Source organism: Melozone crissalis, unplaced genomic scaffold (genome assembly GCF_028551555.1).
Source record: "Melozone crissalis strain CALT ecotype California unplaced genomic scaffold, PUWL_Pcris_2 ptg000012l_1, whole genome shotgun sequence".
Taxonomy (NCBI): Eukaryota; Metazoa; Chordata; class Aves; order Passeriformes; family Passerellidae; genus Melozone; species Melozone crissalis.
The window spans coordinates 8,481,999-8,508,617 of record NW_026535790.1 but is presented as its reverse complement, the minus strand read 5'-3'; the positions used below and the strand labels follow the sequence as shown (position 1 = coordinate 8,508,617).

Sequence of the window (26,619 nt, the reverse complement as noted above, 5' to 3'; positions counted from 1 at the left end):
TTTGATATCAATCTTAAGTACTTAACTGTTTGGGTTTGTGCAGAGGAATGTTGTTGTGAAACTTCTTTCCTGTCTCTGAAGGTTATCAGGACGTTCTTTTACACCAACCGCCAGACGTGCCAGGACTGGCTGACACGGATTAGACTGTCCATCATGAGAGTGGGATTGCTGGCTGGCCAGCCTGCTGTCACAGTCAGGCATGGATTTGATTTACTCACAGAAATGAAAACTAATAATAGTATCTCTCAGGTACTCTCTTTTCAACCTCTGTGGACTACTGCAGAAATATTCACTATGATATTCTAAAAGAAGTAAGCTAAGGCAACCAGTAGTTACTAAACCAAGTGGTATATAAAAGAATGAGTTATTTAAAGCCACATTTTTAATTTTTGTGTTTTTATTGTGGTTGTGATACTGTGGATTGGAGGTTAAGATATACTGAACAGATGTGGTCAAACACTACACAGGAACAAATGCTAGAGTTAATTCACAGTTTTAATTGAGCAATTTCTAATTTAGTGGAAACCTTGTGAAACTGATGCTGCATTAGTGTGAGGCCATCCCAAGCCTGAGGTAGTGTGATGTTTGTGTCATGGGAGTACCTTTCCTCTAACTGGCAGCAGCCAAGTTCAAGGGTGGGATGGAAGGATAAAGTAGTTAAAGCCTTCTTGAAAGGGTTGAATAGTTTCTTCAGTACTTGATTTGATTTGCTTAAATGTTTTACCAGAGGAGGTTTACTAGTTCTTTGTTACTTTGTGCTCCCTTACAAATTCTCATGCAGGTACAAAGCCACCACACAGCGATTGCTCACCATTGGTGTTCAGGCTGTGGGTTCACAGCTCAAACTCTTCCCTTGGCTCCCCTGCTCTTCCAAAAGCAGTGCAGTGGATGGGTATCAGGAGCACTTGTAGATGTGCATAGTGAAATACTGCTTCACCATTTCTGAGCTTTCACCCACAGACAGGGGGCTCTTGCATTAGATGAGTTTGTTAAATTATGCTTTTGGTTTGCATTTAGGGAAATGAATTGGAAGTGACAATTATGATGCTGGTAGAAGCATTATGTGAGCTTCACTGTCCTGAAGCTATTCAGGGTATTGCTGTCTGGTCTTCTGCTGTAGTTGGGAAGAGCCTCTCCTGGATCAATTCTGTAGCTCAGCAAGCAGAAGGACGGTAAGCTTTCACAAATTATTGGTTGCTACAAACTTGGATGTTGTTTCCTTCTAGGGAAAGTTCTGCTTCTGAGTCTTTAAAACTGTGGCATGAGTCAAGGCTGATGAACTTCCATGTCAATTGTACTCAGTGAATCTTTTCAGAGATGTAATATGTGTTTCATCAGTATCCAACTCTACTCATTCAGATTAAAATTGTGACAGTCAAATATAAAACTCATTTCTTTCTTTCTTTTTTTCTCTACTTGATTTGAAGTTTACATTAAAAGTGTCATGGGCAAGCTTTTATCAAATGCTGTAACCTGGAAATTCAGCCAGCAACCTCGTATCCTATCCTAATCCCTTTCTTTTGCTGAAGGTGATATGAGTATTGGAGTAAAATAATGCACAAAATCTAGTTTATTTACAAAAAAACCAAAAACCCAGCCTGGTTCTTTAAGATGCTGACTGAAATATTGAATTGTTTTAGGTTTGAAAAAGCAACTGCAGAATACCAGGAGCACCTCTGCTCCATGACTGGAGTGGATTGCTGTATAACAGGCTTTGACAAGACTGTTCTGAAGTTGGCCAATTCCAACAGTGTGAACAATGCCAGCCCAAAGCATTCCTTGAATGGTCAGTGTTTGTTTTCTTTTTAAGAGAAATACAACTGTGTAAATGTGTACATAAAATAAGAACATTCAGTGCTACAGCCATGGTGATGTCTGACTCTGAAATCTGAAAACCTGTTTCTGTCTGCAGTTAAACTGAACCACTTATTGCCCTTGAAACCAATGTTATGTGTAGATAGGAGGGTTTGCAGTACTGAGGTCTAGCTGAATGAAACTAAAGGTAATAGGTAAAATATTTTGTAACTTACTAATTTTAATCTAGTTTATTTTAGATCATCATAATGTGAACCTTAGTGTTTATGACATAATTGTATCATAAATGCACTAGTTACTCAGAGATTTTTAACTTCTAAGACTTGGTTGCAGTATTCTGTTTCATCTTTGAAAATGAACATCCTTTGTTCCTAATTTAGTAGTTCTGTTTTTCTGTTTTGATGTTCCTTTACAGATATAAACTAAATTTTTTCAAAACCTCATCCGAAAAGGTTCTCTTTTCCCTTAGAAAAAGCGTCAGTGGAAGAATCCTTTAGAAGTTGTGTAACTTTGATATTTTTTTTAAATGAATAGTTTTTCTTGACAAAAGATATAGAAATAATGTTTGAGTAATAGAACTGCTGTTTGAAAATATATCTTTAAGTGTGTGTTTATATCAAATTTTTTCATTCCATAGGAGAAACTAGAAAAACTGTTCTGACTAAGCCAAGTGAGTCTTCACCCGAAGTGATAAACTACCTGGGTAACAAGGCATGTGAATGTTACATTTCCATTGCTGACTGGTCTGCTGTTCAGGAGTGGCAAAACATGGTCCATGAACTGAAGAAAAGCAATAGTAATACCTCAATCAACCTGAAAGCAGATTTTAACTACATAAAGTAAGGGTATAATTCATTTTTTCAATAGTACCTAAGAGTTCATTGTTTTATAACTGAAATATTAATGTTTTAATGGATTTTAAAAATTGGATGTCAGTTTCTAAGTAGAGGCATAGAAAGAAGAGAGGTGTGTTCTTGGGAGGGTGAAAACTTGGCCGTGGCATTGACAGATGAAGAGATAACATCATTCTAAATAGCTACTGTAGCTTTCTGGCTGCTGAGGCTGCTTAGTATTCAAGAAATAAATCCTTCATTGAAGAAAAAAAGATGCCAAATTTATTCTGCTTTACTCAGCAGAAGATGAATCCTTTTGCACAACTTAAATAAAATGTATCTCAGTGGTTCTTAAAAATATCTTAACATACTAATTTAATGGAAAAAGTGTAGGAAAGAAGTGGTCTTGGCCACTGAGTTTTTTAGTTTTGTTTCTTTTTTTAAATGAAATTTAGAATTGTAGCTTGTGCATTTATTTCCTGACCTTTGATATTTTTCTAGTTTATGAAAAAATACTTGTGCCATTGAATAGACCTTCAGAGTTTAAGGATAATTTATTTTTATTCGACAACTTGATTGCTTTCCATTCCTGCATGATTGTGGTAAACATAGTAAAATCGTTTTGGCTGAAATTTCTTGACTTGAAAAATAAAAGCACAGAAGGAAGCAGTGAAATAAAATCTGCAGGTCTGGAAAGGTGACTGCTTCTGTCAGAGAAAGAGGCTCTTCTTTCCCTTTGGTTCTGGATTCTTTAATTTGGTGCAGAACTAGTGCCTTTTATTGATGTATGTGATAATTGAGATTTTTGCTTAGAATTAGTCATAAGTGCTCTGTAGGATTTGGAGTTAGTATTGAGTCTTTTCTTTTTGCTGTGTAATAAACTTGGCAACTGGAGTGAAGTAAAAAATATGAAAATAAAACTATAAATGTTAAATTGCAGATCTTTGAGCAGCTTTGAGTCTGGACAACTTACTGAATGCACTGAACAACTAGAATTATTACCAGGAGAAAATATCAACCTGCTTGCGGGGGGATCCAAAGAAAAAATAGGTATAAATGCATAAATTAACATTTACTTCAAATGCAAAATAAATAATTCTTTGTGCATCTCTATAAATGACAGACTGAAACATCTGAATGCAGTTTGCAGTGTTCAGTGGACTGACCATAACCCTTAATAATCAAGCTTCAAAGTGATTGGCAGTGGTCATACTAAATGTTGATGCAAATGTGTTTTCTGGAGTTAATGTGACTGTTTATAAGTAAACTATGATGAATATTCATAATAGAATATTATGAATACATACACATATAAAAATAGATATTTTTAAAATTAGTTTTTTTTCCTAACTTCCTTACTGTGAAAAATGCATTATCAGATGGTGAAACATGATAAAATTTGGCAGTTCTAGTTGGTTTCAATTGTTTAATCTCCATGTAGACATGAAGAAGCTCCTTCCTAATATGCTAAGTCCTGATCCAAGAGAACTTCAAAAAGCAGTTGAAGTACAGCTTTTGAGAAGTTCAGTATGTCTGGCAACAGCTGTAAACCACATAGAACAGGAGCAAAAGTGGCAGTCAATATCTGAGTAAGTTGAAATGTGCTATGAATTAATGTGAAAACTGAAAACCTGTTCAAGTTTGTTAAACATAACTTTGTGTAAAGCTTCAGCATCCATAGCAGTTCTAGCTGTTGTGAGTTACAAGCTTACTGAGGAAAAATAAGATTGTTTAACATGGAATTCATATAGTTTATAAAATACTTGAGTTGATAAAGTACTTCTGTGTCAGCTTAATAATAAAGTATTGTAATGTAACTTATATGATATTGCAACACTTTCTGACCATCCTTTTAAAGATACTGATTTTGTTTTTTCTTCAGTAATTTTGATATCACTATTCACTCTTACAGTCTAGCTAAGAACAATGACTGTCCTGACCCTTTAATTTCAGAAATCTTATCAAGTACCTGAAGCAAACCTCCCGCATTGCCATTGGGCCTTTGAGGCTTTCCACGCTTACCGTGTCTCAGTCTTTGCCAGTGTTGAGCACTCTTCAGTTGTACTGTTCTTCTGCTTTGGAAAACACTGTATGCAACAGGCTGACATCAGAGGTAATTCTGTGTGTTTAAAGCCTAAATTGGGATAATGTCTTTTGCCATGTCATATTGTGGAGTATTGAATGTAAAACATAGATTAATTGTTTTGATTGTTAATCGTATTGTAAAAAGACCTTATTTAGTTTTCTAATGTGCCTTGACCCAAGTTTTTATAAGTTTACATCTCAATTGGACTTCTCTCTATAGTTATAAATATACCTCTCTTTGAATTACACTTACAGTATTTTTGAACTGTTATTGATAGTTGCCTTTTAGAGTGTTGCTATTTCTTCTCTGAATACATTGTAACATGCACTTAATTTACTTTCAAAACAACTTAAAAATATTCTAATAAAAAAATCACTTCAGCAATTAAGAACTGAACGTCAGACTTCAACCACTATGAATGTTCTCGATGTAATTTCTAGTCACATCATTCAGAAGACAATTCTCCTTGATTTTGAGCAGTTCTTAGTGTTGTCCTTTCGAAATCAAACATAAAACATATTTCTCTTAGTTACAGTGTGGTTACTATTATAAATAAGAATGTTTGCTCTAAAAATAGTCTTGGGTTTTAGTTAATGAAAATGCATTGTAGTGAAGTTGTCTCCCAAGACAACTGTGCAACGTGTGTGCCTCTTGCAGGACTGTCTGATACCTCTCTTCAATGAAGCGTTGAGGTCATGCAAGCAGCACGATGTAAGGCCATGGATGCATGCCCTGAGGTACACGGCGTACCAGAATCAACTGATGGAAAAGCTTAAAGGTGTGTAAGCTCTCATTATGGTGTTGTGAAAAGCAAATGCAGAATTTGAACTCCTGAAAGCAGCAGCTGTGTCTTTTTCTAGTATTTTAGATGAAGTACTTTTTAAAAGCCAAGTTTTTTTCCTTCAGGTGTCTTGTTTTACTAGCCATTGTCTTGATTAGTCCTGTGATGTAGACAGTGTCAAAAAGAAAAACATTCTGAAGTGTTTAATAGTTGTATTGCCCCTTAATTGCTCATCACTTTATACTTTAACTGCTTTTACTTTTGAACATTTCAACATTATGAATAATGGGTCTTCACAAACATGAAAGCCTTAAAATGTGCAGTACGATAAGAAGTAATGGGAGAAAAAAAGTTCTGTCAGGGAAAAAGTAGGCTTATTAGCTAAGAAGAATGGTTATAGTAGAAAAAAATCTTTTGCCTAGCAGATAATCTATGGATAGAATTTTGGTTTCAGATGGGGTATATAAATATTCTAGACAGAAGTCCTCTCAATCTCTGAAGCAATTTTTACTGATGCCCATGTACACAATACATTGGACAGAAATTCTCTGTGTGCCAGACAGTGGTTTAATACTTTTGTTTACCATGTCTTGCTCCTTTCTTTAGAACCAACAGTCCCTATCAAAAGCCACCTCATGGAACTGGGCTTAACAGCAGCGAAGTTTGCACGGAAGCGAGGAAACATCGCCCTGGCCACGCGGCTGCTGGCGCAGTGCAGCGAGGTGCAGCTGGGGAAAACCACCACGGCACAGGACCTCGTCCAGCACTTTAAAAAACTGTCTGCACCAGGTCAGATAGATGAAAAATGGGGTCCTGAACTTGATATTGAGAAAACAAAGTTGTTATACACAGCAGGTGAGTGTTATGTTGTAGGGACTTGTGGTTTTTTTTCCTTATAACCAGGCTGATTCCCCTCACCTTGAAGTCACAATAGGGCAGTATCACTAGGAACTGATTTCATCCCATTAGCTGTTGTCTGTCTGAACATGTTTTCATAAGTTTTTTCATGCTTATCATTCTTCAAAAGAGAATTTTCTGTGTAAAAATATATTCCTACAAGTTGTACCTGAGTGTGCTAAATTTCAGAACAGTTTTAAATAATAGCAGTGTACTGAAGATCTGCTTTCCATGATATGCAGGTCAGTCAACACATGCCATGGAAATGCTGAGTTCTTGTGCCATATCTTTCTGCAAATCTGCCAAAGCTGAATATGCAGTTGCTAAATCTATTCTCACACTGGCTAAATGGATTCAAGCAGAATGGAAAGAGATCTCAGGACAGTTGAAACAAGTATATAGAGCTCAACAGCAGCAGAATCACAGTGGCCTGACTACCTTGTCTAAAAACATATACAATTTGATTGAGCTGCCAGCTGTTAATACACTGGAAGATGAATATCCTAGGATTGAAAGTGAATCTACAGGTATGTTTGTTCTCATTGTTCTTAAAAAATAGTTACTGATAAATATAGTGAGGGATATAACATCAGTTATATTGATAAAGACTAAGTGCTCCATCACTCATGTATTTGTTTTCCTAATACACGTGTCAAGGGTGTGTATTTTGTGCAAAAGGTAGCTATACACAGTTAAAAAACCTAAACTTCTTAATACTGATATTTCATATTTCTGTCACATTTTTCCCATTCAAGTAATGGTGGCCTGAGAAAGAAACTGGGATATGTTTATTTTGTGTTGAGGATATCTGTTATTGCCCTGTATGTGTTTGCTTTCAGCTTGTGTATTTGCTACAGTTTGAGTTAGATCTTTCAGGTTTAAGCATGGAGAGGATTTATGTTATGAAGGCCCCCATAAGTGTGAAAAGTACTTTAGGATTTTTCATTATCTTTAATCTGTAATTAATCTGAACACTTCTGCTGTTGCTGCAGAATGTGTTCTCATTCCTGATTTCCAGCAGACTTTTCTTTAAATGTTAAAATAAATTCTGTGTTTCTTTAAACTTGGATTTCATAAATAACTTCATTCCTCTCATGCAGAGTCAGAATTATTGTAGAGCTGTTGGTGGATGTTAAACAGTAGGTGCTTTCTGACTTGATGGCAAAGAACATAAATACATACACAAATAAATACAACCACAGTGCCCTGGGTATTTCATAGAAATCTTCTTTCTGAAGCACTCTGTTCCTTTGGAGGTCATGAGTTCCTTCCCTCAGTTCCACTTCTCTGTGAGAGAGGAAAGAATTGTAGAGTGTCAGCAGTGGTTGTTGGCAAATGGAAACTAAACTTTATTTTGAAGCTATGTCAGAACTGAAAAATAATTGCATTTTGGAAAATTTTGCACTGTTGGGTATTAATTTTACTAAAAAAATACTGTATGCCCATAATTTAGTGTTATTTTCTGTGCTAAGGAAGGCCTAAGTAGGTTTTACACTGTAACACATATCACTCCATTTCTCCCATCACAGTAAACATTGGAGTTGGAGAACCAGACTTCATCTTGGGCCAGCTGTATCACTTGTCTTCTGTACAGGCACCTGAAGTAGCCAAGTCTTGGGCAGCCCTGGCTAGCTGGGCTTACAGATGGGGCCGCAAAGTAGTTGATAATGCCAGGTAAATACAGCCTAGTGCTTGAATTTGTGCGGTACAATTGCTTTTCTTAAGATAAACCTTATCTGTGTATTTATGATTGCTCTTGTATGTGGTCTGAAGTTTGCCGTAAGCAGAGAAATGAATTTTCTCCTGGTTAGTTGCCTTTGTGAAACAAAGCTAGCTTAATTCTGAGATAAAGATGATTTCTTCCTTCAAAAAGTTTTATAGATAGACTTGCAGTAGCTCCACAAATACTCATGTAATGGGGATCAATAATTCATTGACTGTTACAGTCAGGGAGAAGGTGTTCGGCTGCTGCCCCGGGAGAAGTCCGAGGTTCAGAACTTGCTCCCAGACAACATTGCAGAGGAGGACAAAGAGAAAATCTATGGCATTCTTGGGCAGGCAGTGTGTCGGCCTGCTGGCATCCAAGTAAGTGTAGATTTGTTTGCGTGAAAAAATGTTCAGCGTCAGCATGAACCTTATTTTCCTCTTCTTGCAGTTCATGTTAACTCTTGTAAATGTCCTAAAGTTAAAATTCAGACAGCACAAGAAACCATCTGTTAGCTATGGGGTAACCCACCTGTTGGATGAGCTATGGTAATGTGATCAAGTAATGCAGTTGCATGAGCTGCTAGGCAAAAACTGACTTAGGAGCTAAGACTGCTTATAGAAATTATTGGAGGACTTAATCAAACCTGCTTTCCCTTTATTTGCATTTAGGATGAAGATATGACTCTACAAATCACTGAAAATGAGGACAATGAAGAAGATGATATGGTGGATGTGATATGGCGTCAGTTATTAACAAGTTGTCCCTGGCTTTCAGATCTTGATGAAAATGCAACAGAAGGATTAATTAAAGTCTGGAGGAAAGTTGTAGACAGAATCTTCAGTCTCTATAAACTGTCCTGCAGTGCATACTTTACATTCCTCAAACTCAATGCTGGGCAGGTTAGTGTTGATGTGGAAGCCAAGTTACAAAGTTTTTTAAATGAGGATATGATCTATATACTGAATTTAGAGGAGTATTTCTGTTTTCAAGGTTCCACTTGATGAAGAAGATCCCAGACTGCACTTAAGAAACACCTCTGAGCAAAGCACGGATGATGTAATTGTGATGGCAACCCTGAGACTGTTACGGTTGCTTGTGAAGCATGCTGGAGAGCTTAGACAGTATCTAGAGCATGGGCTAGAAACTACACCTACTGCTCCTTGGAGAGGTAAACATATGTTATCTAGCTGTTAAAATTGATTTTGAGACATTTTCTCTAAATGCAGGAAGCTGTTCATTGCACTTTGATAAAATTTTTATTTAATTGTGAGACAGCAGACCCTGTCTTTCACTAAATGATGTCACTGAAGATGTTAAAGTCTGCCACATGCTCTAATTGTGAAGTAGATAAGTAGCACAGATTTTGATCCCCTCCTTCCCCCACCTGAAGACATAGAAAAGAGAAAGGGGATGTGGTTTGTGAATTATTACATCTCATGGCCACTCTATAAAACTAACGATGTGGGTTTTTTCTAGTTACGGTTGAGAAAGATGTGTGACTAAAGCCACACGTTTCAGAAGTAGCTGTTTGTCATTACATTGCAGGTTCTGGTTGTTCAGGGACTTTCCCTCAAAAGTTATCATGTTACTGTGGGAGGCAAAGAAGAGGAGGCCACCTATTGTAAAATTGCACTTTGTTTTGGGCTTTTTTGTAAATTGGTAAATTTGTACTTCTTTGGTTTACATTCTCCCTATGCAAAAATAATGGCATGCTTTTAAAATAAAATTCTATCTCATTTGAAGAGAAATGAAGTGAATCAGCACATTTCCCTTTCCTCTTTCTGCAGGAATTATTCCCCAGCTTTTCTCCCGCCTCAATCACCCAGAGGTGTACGTACGTCAGAGCATTTGCAACTTGCTCTGTCGAGTTGCTCAGGATTCTCCTCACCTCATCCTCTATCCTGCAATAGTGGGAACCATTTCACTGAGCAGTGAGTCCCAGACTTCAGGTATGGAGAAAAGGAATAAGTGTTCAAATTAACTTAGGCTACTATATTTTTATATACTGGGTAGGAAGATGCTGAGATGTTTTTTTGTTTTCTCAGTTTTGATCTTAAGAATATTTTTATTATGGGAACTCAGTGATATCCTTAATCTGATTTACCAGATTTTGCAAATTTTTCTTATACTTCACCAGTACTTAATGGGGACCTGATGCTGAATAAACTGGAGTGATACAACTTACTGTAGCTAATATTTTATCATCTGATTTTAATTCAGGAAACAAGCTGCCTTCTGCCATCCCTACTTTGCTTGGTAATATACAAGGAGAAGAACTGTTGGGCGGTGAATGTGATGAAGGGAGCACTCCAGCTTCCCAGGAAAGTAGTAAAGATGATACAAAAGCTGGATTAAATGAAGACCAAGCAATGATGCAAGATTGCTACAGCAAAATTGTGGAGAAACTCTCTGCTGCAAATCCAACAATGGTATTGCAGGTAAATAATTCAAATGTATTGCTTGGGTGCTTGAACCACAAATATGTAATTTATGTGTCTTGGGTGCTGGCCTACTGAAAGTTTGCTGTATCTCTGTCTTTCTTTCAACTTGTTCATGAAACAAATCTGAATTTGAGTTCTTTTGAAAAGTGGCTCTTGCTTTCTCAGGTTCAGATGCTTGTGGCTGAGCTGCGCAGGGTCACAGTTCTCTGGGATGAGCTGTGGCTGGGAGTTCTCCTGCAGCAGCACATGTACGTCCTCAGACGGATTCAGCAGCTGGAAGATGAAGTCAAGAGGGTCCAAAACAACAACACTCTACGGAAGTATGTCTGTTTCAGTAGCACAGGGGATAATCATAACAAATGTTTATTTCTGGGGAAGTAAAAAGTCAAATGAATCAGCAGTGGTGTTGTTCCTGAATCCATACTATCCCAGCTGCTGCTTGCCTGGGACCTGATTTCAGGAACATTTTCTGCTGCAGCTACTTCTCCAGTCAAAGGAGTGAAACAGTCTACCTGTGAATCCGTGTTGTGATCTCTTTAGTAATAGCATGTTAGAACCCAATGTATATTGTATTGTGGATGATGAGATCCTTTAGTTCTCCATTTCCAAGTCAGATGAAATGAGCATGCACCATTCAACATGCCTAATCTATTTAGACATCACTGTAAATGCAGATATTTGGAGAAAACAAGAATATCTTAATCTGATTTTAGTTTTCAGTGTTGAGCAAGTCTGTCTTTTTCCCTCACCTGGGTTCTCCTGTGAGCAGAATAGTGGAAGAGCAGATCCACTCACTGGGCACCTGGCTAAGCTTAAGAATGCCTCTTGTATTCTGTAGTCAGGACTGACATGGAATGGGGGAACAGAATGATCTGAATGTCTCTTCTCCTTCTTTATAGTGTGGTGCGTCCTCAACAGGTAGTAGTAAAAAAGTCCTTTAATAAAGGAAATCATTTGCTTAAAGTGATTTCTTCTCAGAGTTTCTAATCAGGGTTTCTGGTAGTGAACAATGTATTTTTAATGTTTTTATTGAAACATGTGTGATTCAGAGGAACACTTACTCAATATGGAATGAAATACTCTTCCTTTTAATATGATCATAACTGAAGACCTCATTTTAGAGAAGTAATAATTTTTGTGAGTTCTTCAATGTCTTATTGTTTAATGCTGTCCTTATGAGAACTTGGTTTTCTGGCATTAAGAAGAGGTTTTTGTGGTTTTTTGTAACAGAGAGGAGAAAATAGCAATCATGCGTGAGAAGCACACAGCTCTGATGAAGCCCATTGTGTTTGCCCTGGAGCACGTGAGGAGCATCACTGCAGCTCCTGCAGAAACTCCTCATGAGAAATGGTTTCAGGATAACTATGGAGATGCAATTGAAAATGCACTAGAGAAGCTTAAGAATCCTTTGAATCCTGCTAAACCTGGAAGCAGCTGGCTCCCATTTAAAGAGGTATCACATGCAAGAGGAAGAGTACAATGTGGGATGCTGTCAGCTTTGGGAGCAGAGGGCTTTCTTTTAAATACTGTCTTTCTGAAACTCTGGTATTTGTGTTTAGTTGATTTAAGTTTTAACAAGTTAATTCTGTTTATCTAAGCATAGTCCTTGGGCTGTGCAGCAGCCTTCAAATGATCAACCCTTCCCACTGGTCCTTTCTCAATTATGTTATCTTTTCTAGTTTATGGATCTGAAGAGAAACTAAATATTCACTTGTCTCTCCAGAGCCAGCCTGGTGTTTTTAAAACCAGAACAGAGGTTTTACATGCAAATAGACCTTTTTTACTGTACTTCCTCTTCTGCTTTGCAGAACATACAAGCATTCAGCTATATAAACAGGAGGCTGCTGAATTCTGCTGCCTTTAACCACAGCTCAGATATTTATAAATACAGGAGCAAACCTCTTGAGGAGCATGATTTGTTGTGGTTTTGCTTTTTGTCACTGCACAGGGTATATATTTGCTGCATAGAGGATGTTTAGTTTTTGTAATCTTCATCCTAAACTGTGTCTGGATTAACAGCATGTGGCAAGAGTGCAAAGGAGTTTAGGAAAAACCTTTGTTTTCTGGAAGATGAGCGCCATAAAGTCTGGTTTGATGATTTTTGTTCTTACTTCTAACTGTTAAGGTGAACATCAACCTAAAAGGAAAAACTTTCTTTGGAATAGGTAATGCTGAGCTTGCAGCAAAGAGCACAGAAACGAGCCAGCTATCTCTTAAGGCTTGAAGAAATCAGTCCTTGGCTGGCTGCCATGATGAACACTGAGATAGCACTTCCTGGAGAGGTGTCCACCAGGGACACAGTCACCATCCACAGTGTGGGCAGCACCATCACCATCCTGCCAACCAAAACCAAACCTAAAAAGCTGCTCTTCCTGGGTTCAGATGGGAAGAACTATCCCTACCTGTTCAAAGGTAAGTAATAGAACTTTTCTCATTCCAGCTACTGTCTGTTGTTAAAAATTAGACTGTATTAAAGTTAGGAAGATTGTGTGGTGCACTTCTAGTTTTATTGCTTGAATGATACAGAGAAAGAAGAGTTTGAAGCATTTGCTCTCTCTCTTCCCTACCTCCCACTTCTCCAGATATTTTTCAAGGAATTTTGCCATGTGAAACCGTAAGTCAAATCCCTTCTTTACAAGGCTTTCATCAGAAGCAATGCTCTGCTTGGATGTTGATAGGATTAGCTGGATACAATTTTCCAGAAGCTTAACGTAGCCCCTAAAAGACAACTTTAGAGACTTGTTTTGCCTGCATGGGAAAGGCCTGTTTGTTATGTTGTAATGATTGAGTGTGCTGCTCACACAGCAAGCTGGCATAAACTGGTAGGTAAATGCCATGTAAACACTTTGCTTTAGGCCAAACAACTCATCCTTAATCTACATATTATGAAGATATTCACAGTCTGAAATGTAGTAGGTTTAAAAAAAAAAACACTAAATTTTGGGCTTTAGGAGAATTCTTTTATTTAGAAGCTAAATTTTAAACAAATTTCTTGCAGGTTTGGAAGACTTGCACCTAGATGAGAGGATCATGCAGTTCTTATCCATTGTGAACACCATGTTTGCCACGATCAACCGGCAAGAGACGCCGCGGTTCCACGCGCGGCACTACTCGGTGACGCCCCTGGGGACAAGGTCAGGCCTCATCCAGTGGGTGGATGGAGCCACGCCTCTGTTTGGGCTGTACAAGCGCTGGCAGCAGCGGGAAGCTGCTCTGCAGGCACAAAAGGTAACACCTCACTTCTGTGCTAAGTGGAGCAAGGCAGAGGAGAAATGCTTGTTTTGATTTGCTTTGTGATTCTAAGTCACGTGGTCTTACAAGGATTGTTTTGTTCATAATAATGCAGGAGGGTTCTGTGTGTTCATGTATCTTGGGACTTCACCAGAAGTCAATAAATTGTATGTCTGTTATTTAGATACAATCACAGTATGTAACATAAAAATGCTCTTGTGGCATGATAATTCAAGAGAACTGTTTTTTACAAATAGAATTAACCTTGGTTGAAATAATTTTAGTTCTATATCTTGTTTACTCATTTCATTCTAAATGCAGTCTTTGCAGTTATATTTATGAGATCTACTTTGAGAGTAGAATTAGGCCAAAACAATGGCCTTCAATCTATTTAGACCTTAACTACTGAATTTTGAAAGCAGTCTTTGAGCTGAAGAAGTCATGCTCAGTCAAAGCATTGATTTCATATTTAATTCTCACCAAAATTGAATTTGGGTTATATTTCTGTACTAATACATCAACTACCATTTTTATTTCTTCTAGGCCCAGGACTCTTACCAGACCCCTCAGAACCCTGGAATAGTTCCTAGACCCAGTGAACTTTACTACAGTAAAATTGGACCTGCTCTAAAGGCAGTTGGGCTTAGTCTTGACGTGTCACGTCGTGACTGGCCCTTGAATGTCATGAGGGCTGTTCTGGAGGAGCTGATGGAAGCAACTCCCCCGAATCTCCTTGCCAAGGAGCTCTGGTCATCCTGTACCACACCAGATGAGTGGTGGAGAGTTACACAGGTGAGTTACAACAGCTGTATTTTACATAGGAGAGGCTGTGGTTTTAATGGGATGAGGGGCACCAACTGCCTGAGGTGTGGTACTTGTGAGTTTGGAGAGCTGGTGCTGCTGTGAGTTTGAGGAAATGTTGGCAATTGTGCCATTGAATTTAAACATGGGTATAGACCAGATAAGTCTATGTTATTATGCTAGAGTTATCAGCCAAAAAAATGAAAACTTCTTGTAAGATACCATCAAACAACAAATAGAAAACTGCTTGGAATAAGTTGGGCTTGATTTATTTTACACTTACACTTAAAATAATGTTTTAAGATGGTAGTCAGTCCAATGTGTTGGCAGAGGATTTCCCACAAATAATTTTTTCCTGAAACTCTCTTTTAAGTCGTATGCAAGATCCACTGCAGTTATGTCCATGGTTGGCTACATCATTGGTCTTGGAGACAGACATCTGGATAATGTTCTTATAGATATGACTACAGGAGAAGTTGTCCACATAGATTATAATGTTTGCTTTGAAAAAGGTAATTTAAAAAATGCTCTATGTTATTCAAATAAAAGGTTTTCTTTCTTAGCAATTAAAAGAAACAACTTAATTTTTTATCTTGAAGGGAAGAGCCTTAGGGTGCCAGAGAAGGTTCCATTCCGGATGACGCACAACATTGAAACTGCGCTGGGAGTGACAGGAGTGGAGGGGGTGTTCAGGCTTTCTTGTGAGCAGGTATGGTTGGAGATCTGAAAACTGAGGGCCATCACTGGCCAAATACTGTCTTAGAACTTTGCTACATTTTGCTGCTGGTTTATAGATCCTTCACCTTTCTGCTGTGATTTTAATTGGACTTACTTTAGCTATACCCTGTGGTAGGTATTTAAGAAACATGAGATTGATAAATGTCCATGCAAGTAGTGGTACAACTATAATTTAGGGTGAAAGGGGGACTTTTAATTGTAGATTAAAATGTTTTGTTTTTCCTGAAGTTTTTTTGAGATGTTTTACTTGCCCTCTCCCTTTGGAACTCATTCTGTAAAAACATGACAGATATGTTTTTAAAAACAAAAATGCTCTGAGGAAGGGAGATTTTTCCTCCTTAAGCGTCTGTGGCTTGTGCATAGAGTTTGTGTGGAAGGCTAGATCTTCTACAGGCTTAGCTGTATTTGTACCTCCTGTGGTGTTCTTCCTGTCTCTGTAGTAGTTAGGCATAACTACTACTATCCATTATGGATTTCTGTACCTACTCAAGTAGAGTGTTTTACCTCTGAGTTTCCACTACTCTGCAAGGATAGCACAGAATCACAACGAGTCTGTTTAAAATACGATGCAGGTCCTTCATATAATGCGGCGTGGGAGAGAGACTTTGCTTACACTGCTGGAGGCTTTTGTTTATGATCCACTGGTGGACTGGACAGCTGGAGGAGAGGCAGGATTTGCTGGGGCTGTCTATGGTGGTGGTGGCCAGCAGGCTGAAAACAAACAGAGCAAAAGGGAAATGGAAAGAGATATTACACGGAGTCTCTTTTCCTCGAGGGTGGCAGAGATAAAGGTGAGTTTACTGCAAGAATTTTCTATTTTTAATCCAAAGTAGACTCTGCACTCTCGTTTTATTTATTTGCATTTTGGGAATGGGGGGAAGATATGATCATATATCAGCAGCAGTTCATGAATTTTATTGTGATAAATTCAGTGTATGTGAAGGGAGGTGTTTACATTGAACTTGCAAGTATTTAATTTTCAGTTTCTGCATGCTTAATTCTAAAATATGTTTTAGTGCTTTGCTTGAATCTGGGCTAGGAGAATAACAATAGAGATTTAGAGAGCAGTTTAAATAAAGAATGTCTGTTAAGATTTGGCAGTTGTAGCACTGGAAGCAGTGCTAGATGAATGGCATTGTTGAAGGGTTAAGTTCTGCCATATCCTTACATTCTGCTGCCAGTTGGATTTAGTGCAGTTGGTGACATCTGTGTCTTGATTGCAGGTGAACTGGTTTAAGAACAGAGATGAAATGCTTGCTGTGCTGCCAAAACTGGACAGTAGTTTAGAAGAGTACCTGAACCTGCAGGAGCAGTTAACAGATGTAGAGAAGTTGCAAGGAAAACTACTGGAAGAGATAGAATTTCTGGAAGGTGCAGAAGGAGTGGATCATCCCTCCCACACACTTCAGCACAGGTATGGAGGAGCCAGGAATTCTGTCAGAAATCTCACAGTTGAGTAGAGATGGTGTTTTAGCAATGTGCTTATGGGTTAAATGTTAGACATCTGTACATGAGTGAATAGCTGGGTAAAAGCTATTGCAGTAGGCAGGTCTCTCCTGGTACAGAACTACTGAAACCTTTTCCTACTGAATAATCTTGTTTATGTCCTGCACCTCATACTCCATCAATATAACTTGTGCTAGTCCAAGTTCCCCACTTGATCCTCAAGGCAAGAGAGAGAAGGTTCTGAAAGTGGTGTCCCATCAATATAATTCACTTAAGGGAGCGATTGATAAACAGCACAAAAATATTTTATTGTAGGTTTCTAATTATGTTTTTGAAGATTATTTGAAATTAATCAAGTATTTCAGAATTGCATGAATAGGCACAGGCATTAATTAGTTTGTAGGAAAACAGAATTAATTAATAATGCAACACTGTTAGTTTAATGTGATTGATGAGAACATGTTCATTTCCTCGTTAACAGTTGCATTGTTCAATATTCTTTTGTATTCTATAGTGTTAAGAATTTTTTTTCTCATAGTACTTACTTGATTCTGTGGCTTCAATAATTCAGGTATTCTGAGCACACACAGTTGCAGTCTCAACAAAGAGCTGTCCAGGAAGCCATCCAGGTGAAGCTGAATGAGTTTGAGCAGTGGATAACTCATTACCAAACTGCCTTCAGTAATTTAGAGGCAACACAACTTGCAAGTCTGCTCCAAGAAATCAGCACCCAAATGGACCTAGGTACAAAATAGTATTTCTGGGGGTGGTTTTAATGGTTTGAAAATAACTTGAGTTTAATATCAGGAGGCATTATGAGTATCCTCTAACTTAAAGGCAATGATCTGTATGTAATAAGTTAAAAGAAAGGGGCTTCTTTGAAGGGTGGTTTAGAGCACTTCAAGGTTTCAGTGCCAAGCTGTCTGAAGGAACTTATCCCGAGGTAGGATAAGACAGACAAGATTCTCTTACCTTGTGCTTAAAATTCTCAATATGAATTCTCTATGCTTCCTTTATCACAAGTAAAAAAAATTTTTTTTGAAAAGGTGTTAATGTTCAGTATTTGTATGGTATAAAACGTGTCTTCAGACATGTCTTTATTTTTAACTTTCTTTCTTAAAAGGTCCTCCAAGTTATGTCCCAGCAACAGCATTTCTGCAAAATGCAGGCCAGGCACATCTAATCAGCCAGTGTGAACAGCTGGAAGGAGAGGTTGGTGCTTTTCTGCAGCAGAGAAGATCTGTGTTACGTGGCTGCCTGGAACAGCTGCACAACTATGCAACAGTGGCTCTGCAGTACCCAAAGGCTGTGTTCCAGAAGCACCGAATAGAGCAGTGGAAAACCTGGATGGAAGAGCTCATCTGTAACATGACAATAGAACGTTGTCAGGATATCTTTAGGAAGTAAGTTGACAGAATAATGGCTTGTTCAAAGAACATAATTTTCAAGCTACTACCCTAATTTTATCATTTAAATAAATGCTTTCGCAAGGACCTATCTAATTATAAAGCAAACCAGCATTAAGTTGTTATTCTAGAAATTTAGAGTGAATATGAAAAACTGCTTTAAAAATACCATTCCAGAATTTAATCTGTGTACTTCAACAAGAAAATCAAGTAGCATTGTCCTGTAATGAACAGATGGAGCATTCACCTTTGTGGCTTCAGAGTAGTGATAGTTTGAGTTTTAGAAACTTCTAGTATTTAAAAATCAATAAGGAAAGGGTTTTTTTTAATCTAGTAGATTTTCAAGTAGTTTCTGGTCCTTTTTGTCTTGTTAAATCAAGTTGTTTCAACTATATTATGGCTTGACTTAAGAGATCTAGATTATATTTGAGCATTTCCTCTGAAATCTCTTTCCTTTCTTTTTATCTTCTATGCATTCTTTGCTTCAAGGACAGTTGTCTTATGTCCTTACAAATAGGCGTGGAATATGGTGCATTTTAAGACCTTATAAAAGCGTTTTTAGGGGAGTCATCGACCTCTTGCAGTATTTAGAGTTAAGAATCACAGAATCACAGAATAATGAGGTTGGAAGAGACCTCTAAGATTAGAGTCCAACCTATGCCCTCACACCTCAACTAGCCTATAGCACCAAGTGCCATGTCCAGTCTTTCTTTAAACACATCCAGAGATGGTGATTCTACCACCTCCCTGGGAAGAGCATTCCAGTACTTTATTATTCTTTGGGTGAAAATTTTTTCCTAATATCCAACATATCCCTTCCGTGGCATAGCTTGAGACTGTGTCCTCTGGTCTGTCAGTGCTGCCTGGTGGGAGAGACCGACCCCACCTGTGTGCAGCCTCCCTGCAGGAAGCTGTAGAGAGCAATAAGGTCACCTCTCAGCCTCCTCTTCTCCAGGCTAAACAACCCGAGCTCCTTCAAATATTCCTCATAGGGCTTGTGTTCCAAGCCCCTCACTAGCCTTGTTGCCCTCCTCTGGATGTGCTCAAGCATCTCAACATCCTTTCCAAACTGAGGGGCCAGAACTGGGCACAGTAGGTGATTTAGGAATGGTTCAAATGTGGTGTTCACAGGGGTTCCAGGATGAGGGAAGAGATGAGAATCTTGACTCCGTGTTTCAGAAGGCTGATTTATTATTTTGTGATACATATATATTATGTTAAAACTACACTAACAGAATAGAAGAAAGGATTTCATCAGAAGGCTTGAAAGGAATGGAATGATAGTAAAATCTTGTGACTCACCAGACAGTCCAAGACAGCTGGACTGTGGTTGGCCGTCAATTAGAAACAACCACGTCAGACCAAAGATGCACCTGTTGTATTCCACAGCAGCAGATAATTATTGTTGTTCTTTTCCTCTGAGGCGTCTCAGCTTCTCAGGAGAGAAATCCTGGCAAAGGCATTTTTCAGAAAATATCATGGCTGCAGAACAGGGAGTGTTTTTCCTAGCTGCAGAGCAGAAAGCAGTCTGTTACCCCGAGAAGGGCAGCGTGGTCAGTGTGTGTGTGTTGCACAGGTACGAGCTGCAGTACGCGCCCCAGCCCGCGCCCAGCGTGTGCCAGTTCATCACGGCCACGGAGATGACGCTGCAGCGCTACGCGGCCGACATCAACAGCCGCCTGATCCGGCAGGTGGAGCGCCTCAAGCAGGAGGCTGTCACCGTGCCCGTGTGCGAGGAGCAGCTCAAGGAGATCGAGCGCTGCATCAAAGTGTTCCTGCACGAGAACGGTGAGGAGGGCTCGCTCAGCCTGGCCAGCGTCATCATCTCCGCTCTCTGCGCCCTCACCAGGTGAGTTCCCCATGGGAGAGTTCCTGCTGGAGGCCTGTTGTATTGCACTAAAAGTTTGTTTAGTTGTTGTTTAGCCCTGGGTGATTGGCAATTTGTACTGAGTACGTTATGTCATGTAGGTTGTTATTTCCCTTCTCCCATCACATGGTCTTTCCCTCTGCTAGACCTACCCCCTGGTGGTTTGGGCTCTGGTTACCCCTCCCCTCACCCCTCCTCAATGGTATCCCATTGGCTATGGTCCTCTTTCCCAGCCCCCATTGCCTCGGGTATAAAGGTCTCCTGCAAGAAGGTCACACCCTCTTTTCCACCTGGGAGGTCACCAGAGCCTGAAGTGTCCCTTCCCAAGCCAATAAACGGGACACTCATCCCCATGTGGAGAAGAGCATTTCTCATCTTTTGCTTTGTCCGTGTAAGACCGTGTGGGCCAGGGTCCATAGCTAGCCAGGGTGGACTCCAACAACAGCCCAAGAGACACAGATTCTTACAGAGGCCACATCACAGGACCAGTCAGTGATGGATTCTGTGAGGAGAGTGCAGCAGGCACTGTGTCTAAGTGTCTCTGTTCATCCAGGCGAAACCTGATGATGGAAGGTGCAGCGTCCAGTGCTGGAGAGCAGCTGGTTGATTTGACATCCAGAGATGGAGCCTGGTTCCTGGAGGAGCTTTGCAGCATGAGTGGCAATGTCACGTGCCTCGTGCAGCTGCTGAAGCAGTGCCATCTTGTACCCCAGGACTTGGACATTCCCAACCCCATGGAAGCATCAGAAGCTGTTCACTTAGCCAATGGAGTATATATCTCACTTCAGGTGAGTCTTTTGTTACTTTTTCCCCCATCCTTCAAGTTTCAGCGATGTCATTCTTAATAGATTCTTCTTTAGTGGGCTAAATGTTTGTCTATGATGCTGCTGAGATTTTTTTCACAAGTCTTGCTCCTGATTGCTGTATTTGATTGAGCTGAACAGGCATTTGCTTCTGTTATTTACATTTTTATTGGTTATAAGAAACTGTTTAGATCTATACATGACAAAAAACTGCTGTCAAGTAAGTAACCATGAGGAAGATGTTGGTATCAGCTTTATAGGCACACCAGCTTCATGTCTCCTTTTCATTTTTCTGTTCTGTTGCTGGCAGTCCAGACCAACTTCCAAACTCTTCAAAATGTGTTCTTTCTGTTTTCTGCTCCTGCTAAACTTTACTTATTTTCACCTCAATCAAATAGTTTCAAATAAACTCAGAAAAGCTGTTGTACAGGCCCCTGTCTCCAATATTGGGTAGGAGAAAAATGCATTTATAATTTTGTGATTCAGAAATGTTTCCACATAATTAAAACATAAAAAAACTATGAAGGGCAGTCTGAGTGAAATATCTGCTGAAAACTAATGTGCTTTATAAACTGTGGCTGGTTAAATAGATTTGTGAGGCTTTTGGTTCCATTGTATTGATTTGAGAAATATTTTCCTCTTAAACTGCATAACTGCATTTGGATTTTCATCACTTTTTTTTCCCTCTTTGAAGTTGTAACATTTCAGAACTGTTTCAGAAATGTGCATGGCAGCAGTTTCACTGCATTGCAGTGGGGATCTTTCACCCACACATTGTTGTCCTCCCTGTGAGCTCTTAGATAAGATGTACTCAGTGAGCTCCCTGCTCACTTGGCAGTCAAGATAACCAGTCTTTTTGGTGTGTTTCATCTCCTTTTGGAGACAGAGCAATCTGGAGACAGACTGGTTCTTCTATAGCTGCCTTTAGCCCTCTGCTGCATTCTGCTTGGGGGGAATTGCTCTGTGCCACTTAAGGTACTGTTTTTCTTCCTTGCATTGATTTCTGTGGCAAAATTATCACTCCCTGGCAAGTTTCTCTTTTTTTGTCTAGTCCAATCAGTTTAAGAAATCATAAATTCAGTAAATAATTTCATTTGCTCATAGTTATGTAATGGAAAAGAAAAGGTGACATTGATGAAACCGATTCACAAATTTTGAGCTCTGTGCTTCCCAGCCTCTGCTGAGGATGGCTGCCAGGTATTGCTGCTGGTGCTGTGGAGATGGTTGTTGCTACATTGCTACAGATATCAGACCTTTGGCTTTGTACAGGGTTTAATGTGTTCCTGATTTCTTCAAAGTTGGTCCAAGATCAGACTTTTGACTCTTGGCTGACCACCATTATGTTATATTTTAGATAATGATAGTGTACTAAAATGACAAAAGATGTTGCATGTCATATTTTTTTGAGGGGGAAAAGTTCTTACTTTTTCATACCTACTTCCCAACAGGAATTGAACTCCAACTTCAGGCAGATCATTTTCCCTGAAGCACTGAGGTGCTTAATGAAAGGAGAGTACACTTTAGAAAGTATGCTCCATGAGCTGGATAATCTCATAGAGCAAACAACTGATGGAGTCCCTTTGCAAACGCTGGTTGAATCTCTTCAAGCCTACTTGAGAAATGCTGCTATGGGTATAGAGGAGGAGACACACACTCATTACATTGATGTTGCAAGGTAAATCACTTTTTTTTTAGTTCAGGTATGAGAGAGTGAAGACTGAAGAACATTAATTTGTCTAAAATTATTTTTTTGTTTGAGATGCAGGCTTTTCTTGCCCAAGAATACCTTCAGCAGAGGGCAGGGTATAAAGTGTGCACTTGTTTCCTCCTCTGTGTTTGTGTGTTTATCCTCCATATCCACAGAAATATGGAGATGTGGCAATTTACATTTACATCTGCTTAAAACTGACTTTTGGTAGTCAACTTCTTCCAAATATGTAGTTGTGATTTTATATTTGAAGTGAAAGGATACTAAAAATAGGAACTTGTTCATTAGTTTGTGGGAGGAACCTGTGAAAGGGAGAGCTTGTAACCATGGCACTCCTCATCAGGAGTGTTTGATGAGCAGCTTTTCCTTAATGAGTCAGTGACTTGATTAAAAAAGCAAAATAAGACAAAACATTGAGCAAACAAAGACTTGTGCATCTTGTAATGTGGGACAGTAAATTTCTGGGTAGGTGCTTGATGCACAACAAACCAATTCAAAATCTGCAAGTGGTGTTTCCCTTGAGCCAGTTGTGGTGGGTCCATCAGTGGTACAGTGAATCTGTGGAATCAGTCAATTTAAGAAAATTCTGTTTATTGTGGACTAAGTGAAACCATGTAAATTTTCTTTCTTTTTTTCCTGTTAAGAGTACTTCATGCTCAGTATGGTGAACTGATTCAGCCCAGAAATGGTTCAGTTGATGAAACTCCCAAAATGTCAGCTGGTCAGATGCTTTTGGTAGCGTTTGATGGAATGTTTGCTCAAGTGGAAACTGCCTTTGGTTTATTGATTGAAAAGGTATGGATTTGTTCTTTTTGGAGTACTGTTTGAGCCAGCATTAGGAAACCTCCAAAAAAGCCAAATTAATTCATGTCCTTTACATTGCTCAGCTAAACAAGATGGAGATACCTCTTGCTTGGCGTAAGATTGACATAATCAGGGAAGCCCGCAGCACCCAGGTTAACTTCTTTGATGATGACAATAATCGGCAAGTGCTGGAGGAGATTTTCTTTCTGAAGAGACTGCAAACAATTAAAGAATTTTTCAGGCTCTGTGGTACCTTTTCTAAGACACTGTCAGGTAAATAAATAAATGTTATCAAATATTCAGTGTGCCTTTATCCACTTCTCATCCTGTTCAGAAGAACATAAAGTAGTAACTTACCCTAAATATGGGGTAAGGAAGCAGCAACTAAAAATGAATTCCCGTGCTTGTGCTGTGTTTGTAATTTGGGTATTATTCTTCTAGATGCATCAAATGTGTCATTTATAACAAAAGTACTATTTCTTTCCCTTTAAAAGGAATCAGTTCAGTTGAAGATCAGAATGCAGTAAATGGACCTGTTCAAATTGTCAATGTGAAAGCCCTTTACAGGAACTCTTGTTTTAGTGAAGATCAAATGGCCAAGCCAATTAAGGCTTTTACAGCAGACTTTGTGAGGCAGCTTTTAATTGGCCTTCCAAATCAAGCTTTGGGACTGACCTTGTGCAGTTTCATCAGCGCTCTGGGTGTCGATATCATTGCTCAGGTAGAGGCTAAAGACTTTGGAGCAGAAAGCAAAGTTTCTGTGGATGACCTGTGCAAGAAAGCCGTGGAGCACAACATCCAGATTGGCAAGTTCTCCCAGCTGGTGATGAACAGGGCCACAGTCCTGGCCAGCTCCTACGACACGGCCTGGAAGAAGCACGACCTGGTGCGCAGGCTGGAAACCAGCATCTCCTCGTGCAAGACCAGCCTGCAGAGAGTGCAGCTGCACATTGCCATGTTCCAGGTGAGAGCCCAGCACAGCTGGGGCTGGGCAAAATCAGCCTGAGTTACAGTGTCTGAGCACAACAAACATGCTATTTTCTTGAATAAGTTTTAAGGTATTTTAGTGGGCTTTATAAGGTGTTCTGGTTATAATATATGAGGAACAGTGTTACTGCTGGCTTTTCTGGAAGACTGGCTGCTTTACAGAAGCAAATTCTGCAACATATACATTTTTTTGAATCAATACATGTAATTTTTTCAATAGCTATTAAGTTGTTTTTTAGAAAATAGGTCATTCTCTGGCTTTCTTACCAGCAATGCTGTCCTGTTCTCCTCCTTTTTCTCAGATTATGACTTTAAGGAAGGAGATGGCTTAGAACAGAGGGTATGAGGTGCTGAATGTCATTTTGTACCTTTCCTTCAAAGTTTTAATGCATTGACTGTCTCCTTGCTCCACTCTTTGCTTCATTAAAAATACAAATAGCAGCAGTATCAGTCCTGAGAAATGCTCCTCTGAGGCTTTAGATAAATGCTATTGTGTACCTTTACACAGGTATCCAGTTGCGTTGTACTATCAGTGATCTTAATTTTATAAGGGACAAGGCTTTCTCCTGGTCAGTTAATAAAGCATTTCATAGACCAATAAGAAAAATTGTCTTGGTTTTAAGGTATCACAAGTGAATTGTTTCTGAATATTGACGGCTTTTCCTTTAGATTAAAAAGATGTGTGTAAATCACATCTGATTAATGGTATAAACATCCAAGCCAGCAAAGCATCATTTACAACTACGTGTATAATTTAATGCTCTTGAATGATTTAGGACTTTGAGCTGTTCTGGTACTGTCTGACACACAGCCCTTTTAAGCACCCTTGTTTATAAATGGTACCAGAGCACTGGAATTGCTGTTTGTGATGTAAAGTATTTTGTGCTGAGCAATATTGATAATCAAGTGTTGCTGTTGCTTTCTTAAAGTGGCAGCATGAAGATCTGCTCATCAATCGTCCCCAGGCTATTTCTGTCACTCCACCTCGTTCTGCAATTTTAGGCAACATGAAAAAGAAACTTCACACGCTCAGTCAGATTGAAGCTTCCATTGCCACGGTCCAGGTATGGCTGTTTGGGGAGGGCTGTCCAGCAGCACATTGAAATGTGGCAAGCACAAACTGCAAAATCATCTGCCACATTCAAATTATGGCTTGCTGTCTTACACAAATATGGGGGTGTTGTCATTGATCTCTTTCAGTCTGTCTGATGGATACTGTTACATTGTTTGATTTTGCTGTCTCATCCAAAATGTTCTTTGGAATAGCAGTAAATGTCTTTCACAGATTTGTATTATTCTGCGAAGTATCTTTCTTTCTGAAGGCTACTAATGCTCCTTTTCTTTAAGTTTGTGTGCCTTAGATCATCCTTACTGTCATTTTTCATAGCTAAATGTCAGAAGTTCCTTTTGTAGAAATGGGCAGATTTATTTTTCTGAGTGTTAAAGTTTGTATGCTGTGACTTTGCTCAGTATTTTAGATTCCTTTGGTGCCAGTAATAGAGAATGTTTAATTGTTTGTTAAATACTGCTTAGCTTCCTGAATTTTAATTTCCTTTTTTAGTTGTGAAGGTACTGTTTATAATAATTTCTTGAATTATTTGCAAAATAATGGAGGGACTCTTTGATGATATATAATTCTTAGTCTAGAAATCTGATTACTTTTGCTTTTTTTTGGTGAGTTAAAGTCTAGACAGGTAGGCTTTATATAACAGTCAAATCCAGTTGTGATGTGTACTGGAAATAAACTTTTAAACAGCATAAACTAACATTTGTCAATCATGAATTACACAGTATTTTACATATATGGCATAAGAAAGTGTCTGCATGTGTTATATATGCATAATTTATTTAAAGCCAGACTTAGAATTCTGTATATCACTGTGAATTATCTATATGGGCTTGTTTCTTCCCCAATGCAGGAGAAACTAGCAGCACTTGAAGCAAGTATTGAGCAACGTTTAAAATGGGCAGGAGGTGCTAATCCTGCACTGGCCCCAGTCTTGCAAGATTTTGATGCCACTATTGCTGAAAGAAGAAACCTTGTACTGAAAGAAAGTCAAAGAGCAAGCCAGGTACTATGGATAAGTCCAGTACTCTTGATTCCATGAGTGTGTTCACTCTTCATTCCCTTCTTGAGGTTTATGTAGAAGATATTTTTCTGCTCTGCATCTGAAGAGCAAGCATAGATAATCAAATACTTCTGGGAATCCCACTTGAAAGCAATAGGAATAATCTTTGTGAGAATTGCTGCAGGGTTGGATGACCCT

At 39.0% G+C, this 26,619-nt stretch overlaps 1 protein-coding gene across 1 annotated transcript in view; it reads left to right on the top strand.

Annotated features, from left to right (window-relative positions):
* SMG1 (SMG1 nonsense mediated mRNA decay associated PI3K related kinase) overlaps positions 1–26,619 on the top strand; it is a 60,979-nt gene that overhangs the window by 28,697 nt on the left and 5,663 nt on the right. The window contains exons 22-56 of the mRNA XM_054270573.1: positions 82–249; positions 1,018–1,172; positions 1,641–1,786; positions 2,453–2,654; positions 3,589–3,698; positions 4,090–4,237; positions 4,602–4,761; positions 5,392–5,512; positions 6,122–6,370; positions 6,655–6,939; positions 7,942–8,086; positions 8,359–8,497; positions 8,789–9,019; positions 9,111–9,288; positions 9,908–10,069; positions 10,341–10,558; positions 10,727–10,881; positions 11,792–12,014; positions 12,727–12,973; positions 13,560–13,789; positions 14,336–14,584; positions 14,967–15,105; positions 15,193–15,302; positions 15,904–16,122; positions 16,555–16,745; positions 17,349–17,521; positions 17,901–18,180; positions 19,760–20,032; positions 20,604–20,838; positions 22,302–22,528; positions 23,206–23,356; positions 23,449–23,638; positions 23,860–24,329; positions 25,282–25,416; positions 26,272–26,424. Of these exons, the coding sequence (XP_054126548.1) occupies positions 82–249; positions 1,018–1,172; positions 1,641–1,786; positions 2,453–2,654; positions 3,589–3,698; positions 4,090–4,237; positions 4,602–4,761; positions 5,392–5,512; positions 6,122–6,370; positions 6,655–6,939; positions 7,942–8,086; positions 8,359–8,497; positions 8,789–9,019; positions 9,111–9,288; positions 9,908–10,069; positions 10,341–10,558; positions 10,727–10,881; positions 11,792–12,014; positions 12,727–12,973; positions 13,560–13,789; positions 14,336–14,584; positions 14,967–15,105; positions 15,193–15,302; positions 15,904–16,122; positions 16,555–16,745; positions 17,349–17,521; positions 17,901–18,180; positions 19,760–20,032; positions 20,604–20,838; positions 22,302–22,528; positions 23,206–23,356; positions 23,449–23,638; positions 23,860–24,329; positions 25,282–25,416; positions 26,272–26,424 (6,867 nt within the window). The remainder of the gene's footprint in view (positions 1–81; positions 250–1,017; positions 1,173–1,640; positions 1,787–2,452; positions 2,655–3,588; positions 3,699–4,089; positions 4,238–4,601; positions 4,762–5,391; positions 5,513–6,121; positions 6,371–6,654; positions 6,940–7,941; positions 8,087–8,358; positions 8,498–8,788; positions 9,020–9,110; positions 9,289–9,907; positions 10,070–10,340; positions 10,559–10,726; positions 10,882–11,791; positions 12,015–12,726; positions 12,974–13,559; positions 13,790–14,335; positions 14,585–14,966; positions 15,106–15,192; positions 15,303–15,903; positions 16,123–16,554; positions 16,746–17,348; positions 17,522–17,900; positions 18,181–19,759; positions 20,033–20,603; positions 20,839–22,301; positions 22,529–23,205; positions 23,357–23,448; positions 23,639–23,859; positions 24,330–25,281; positions 25,417–26,271; positions 26,425–26,619) is intronic.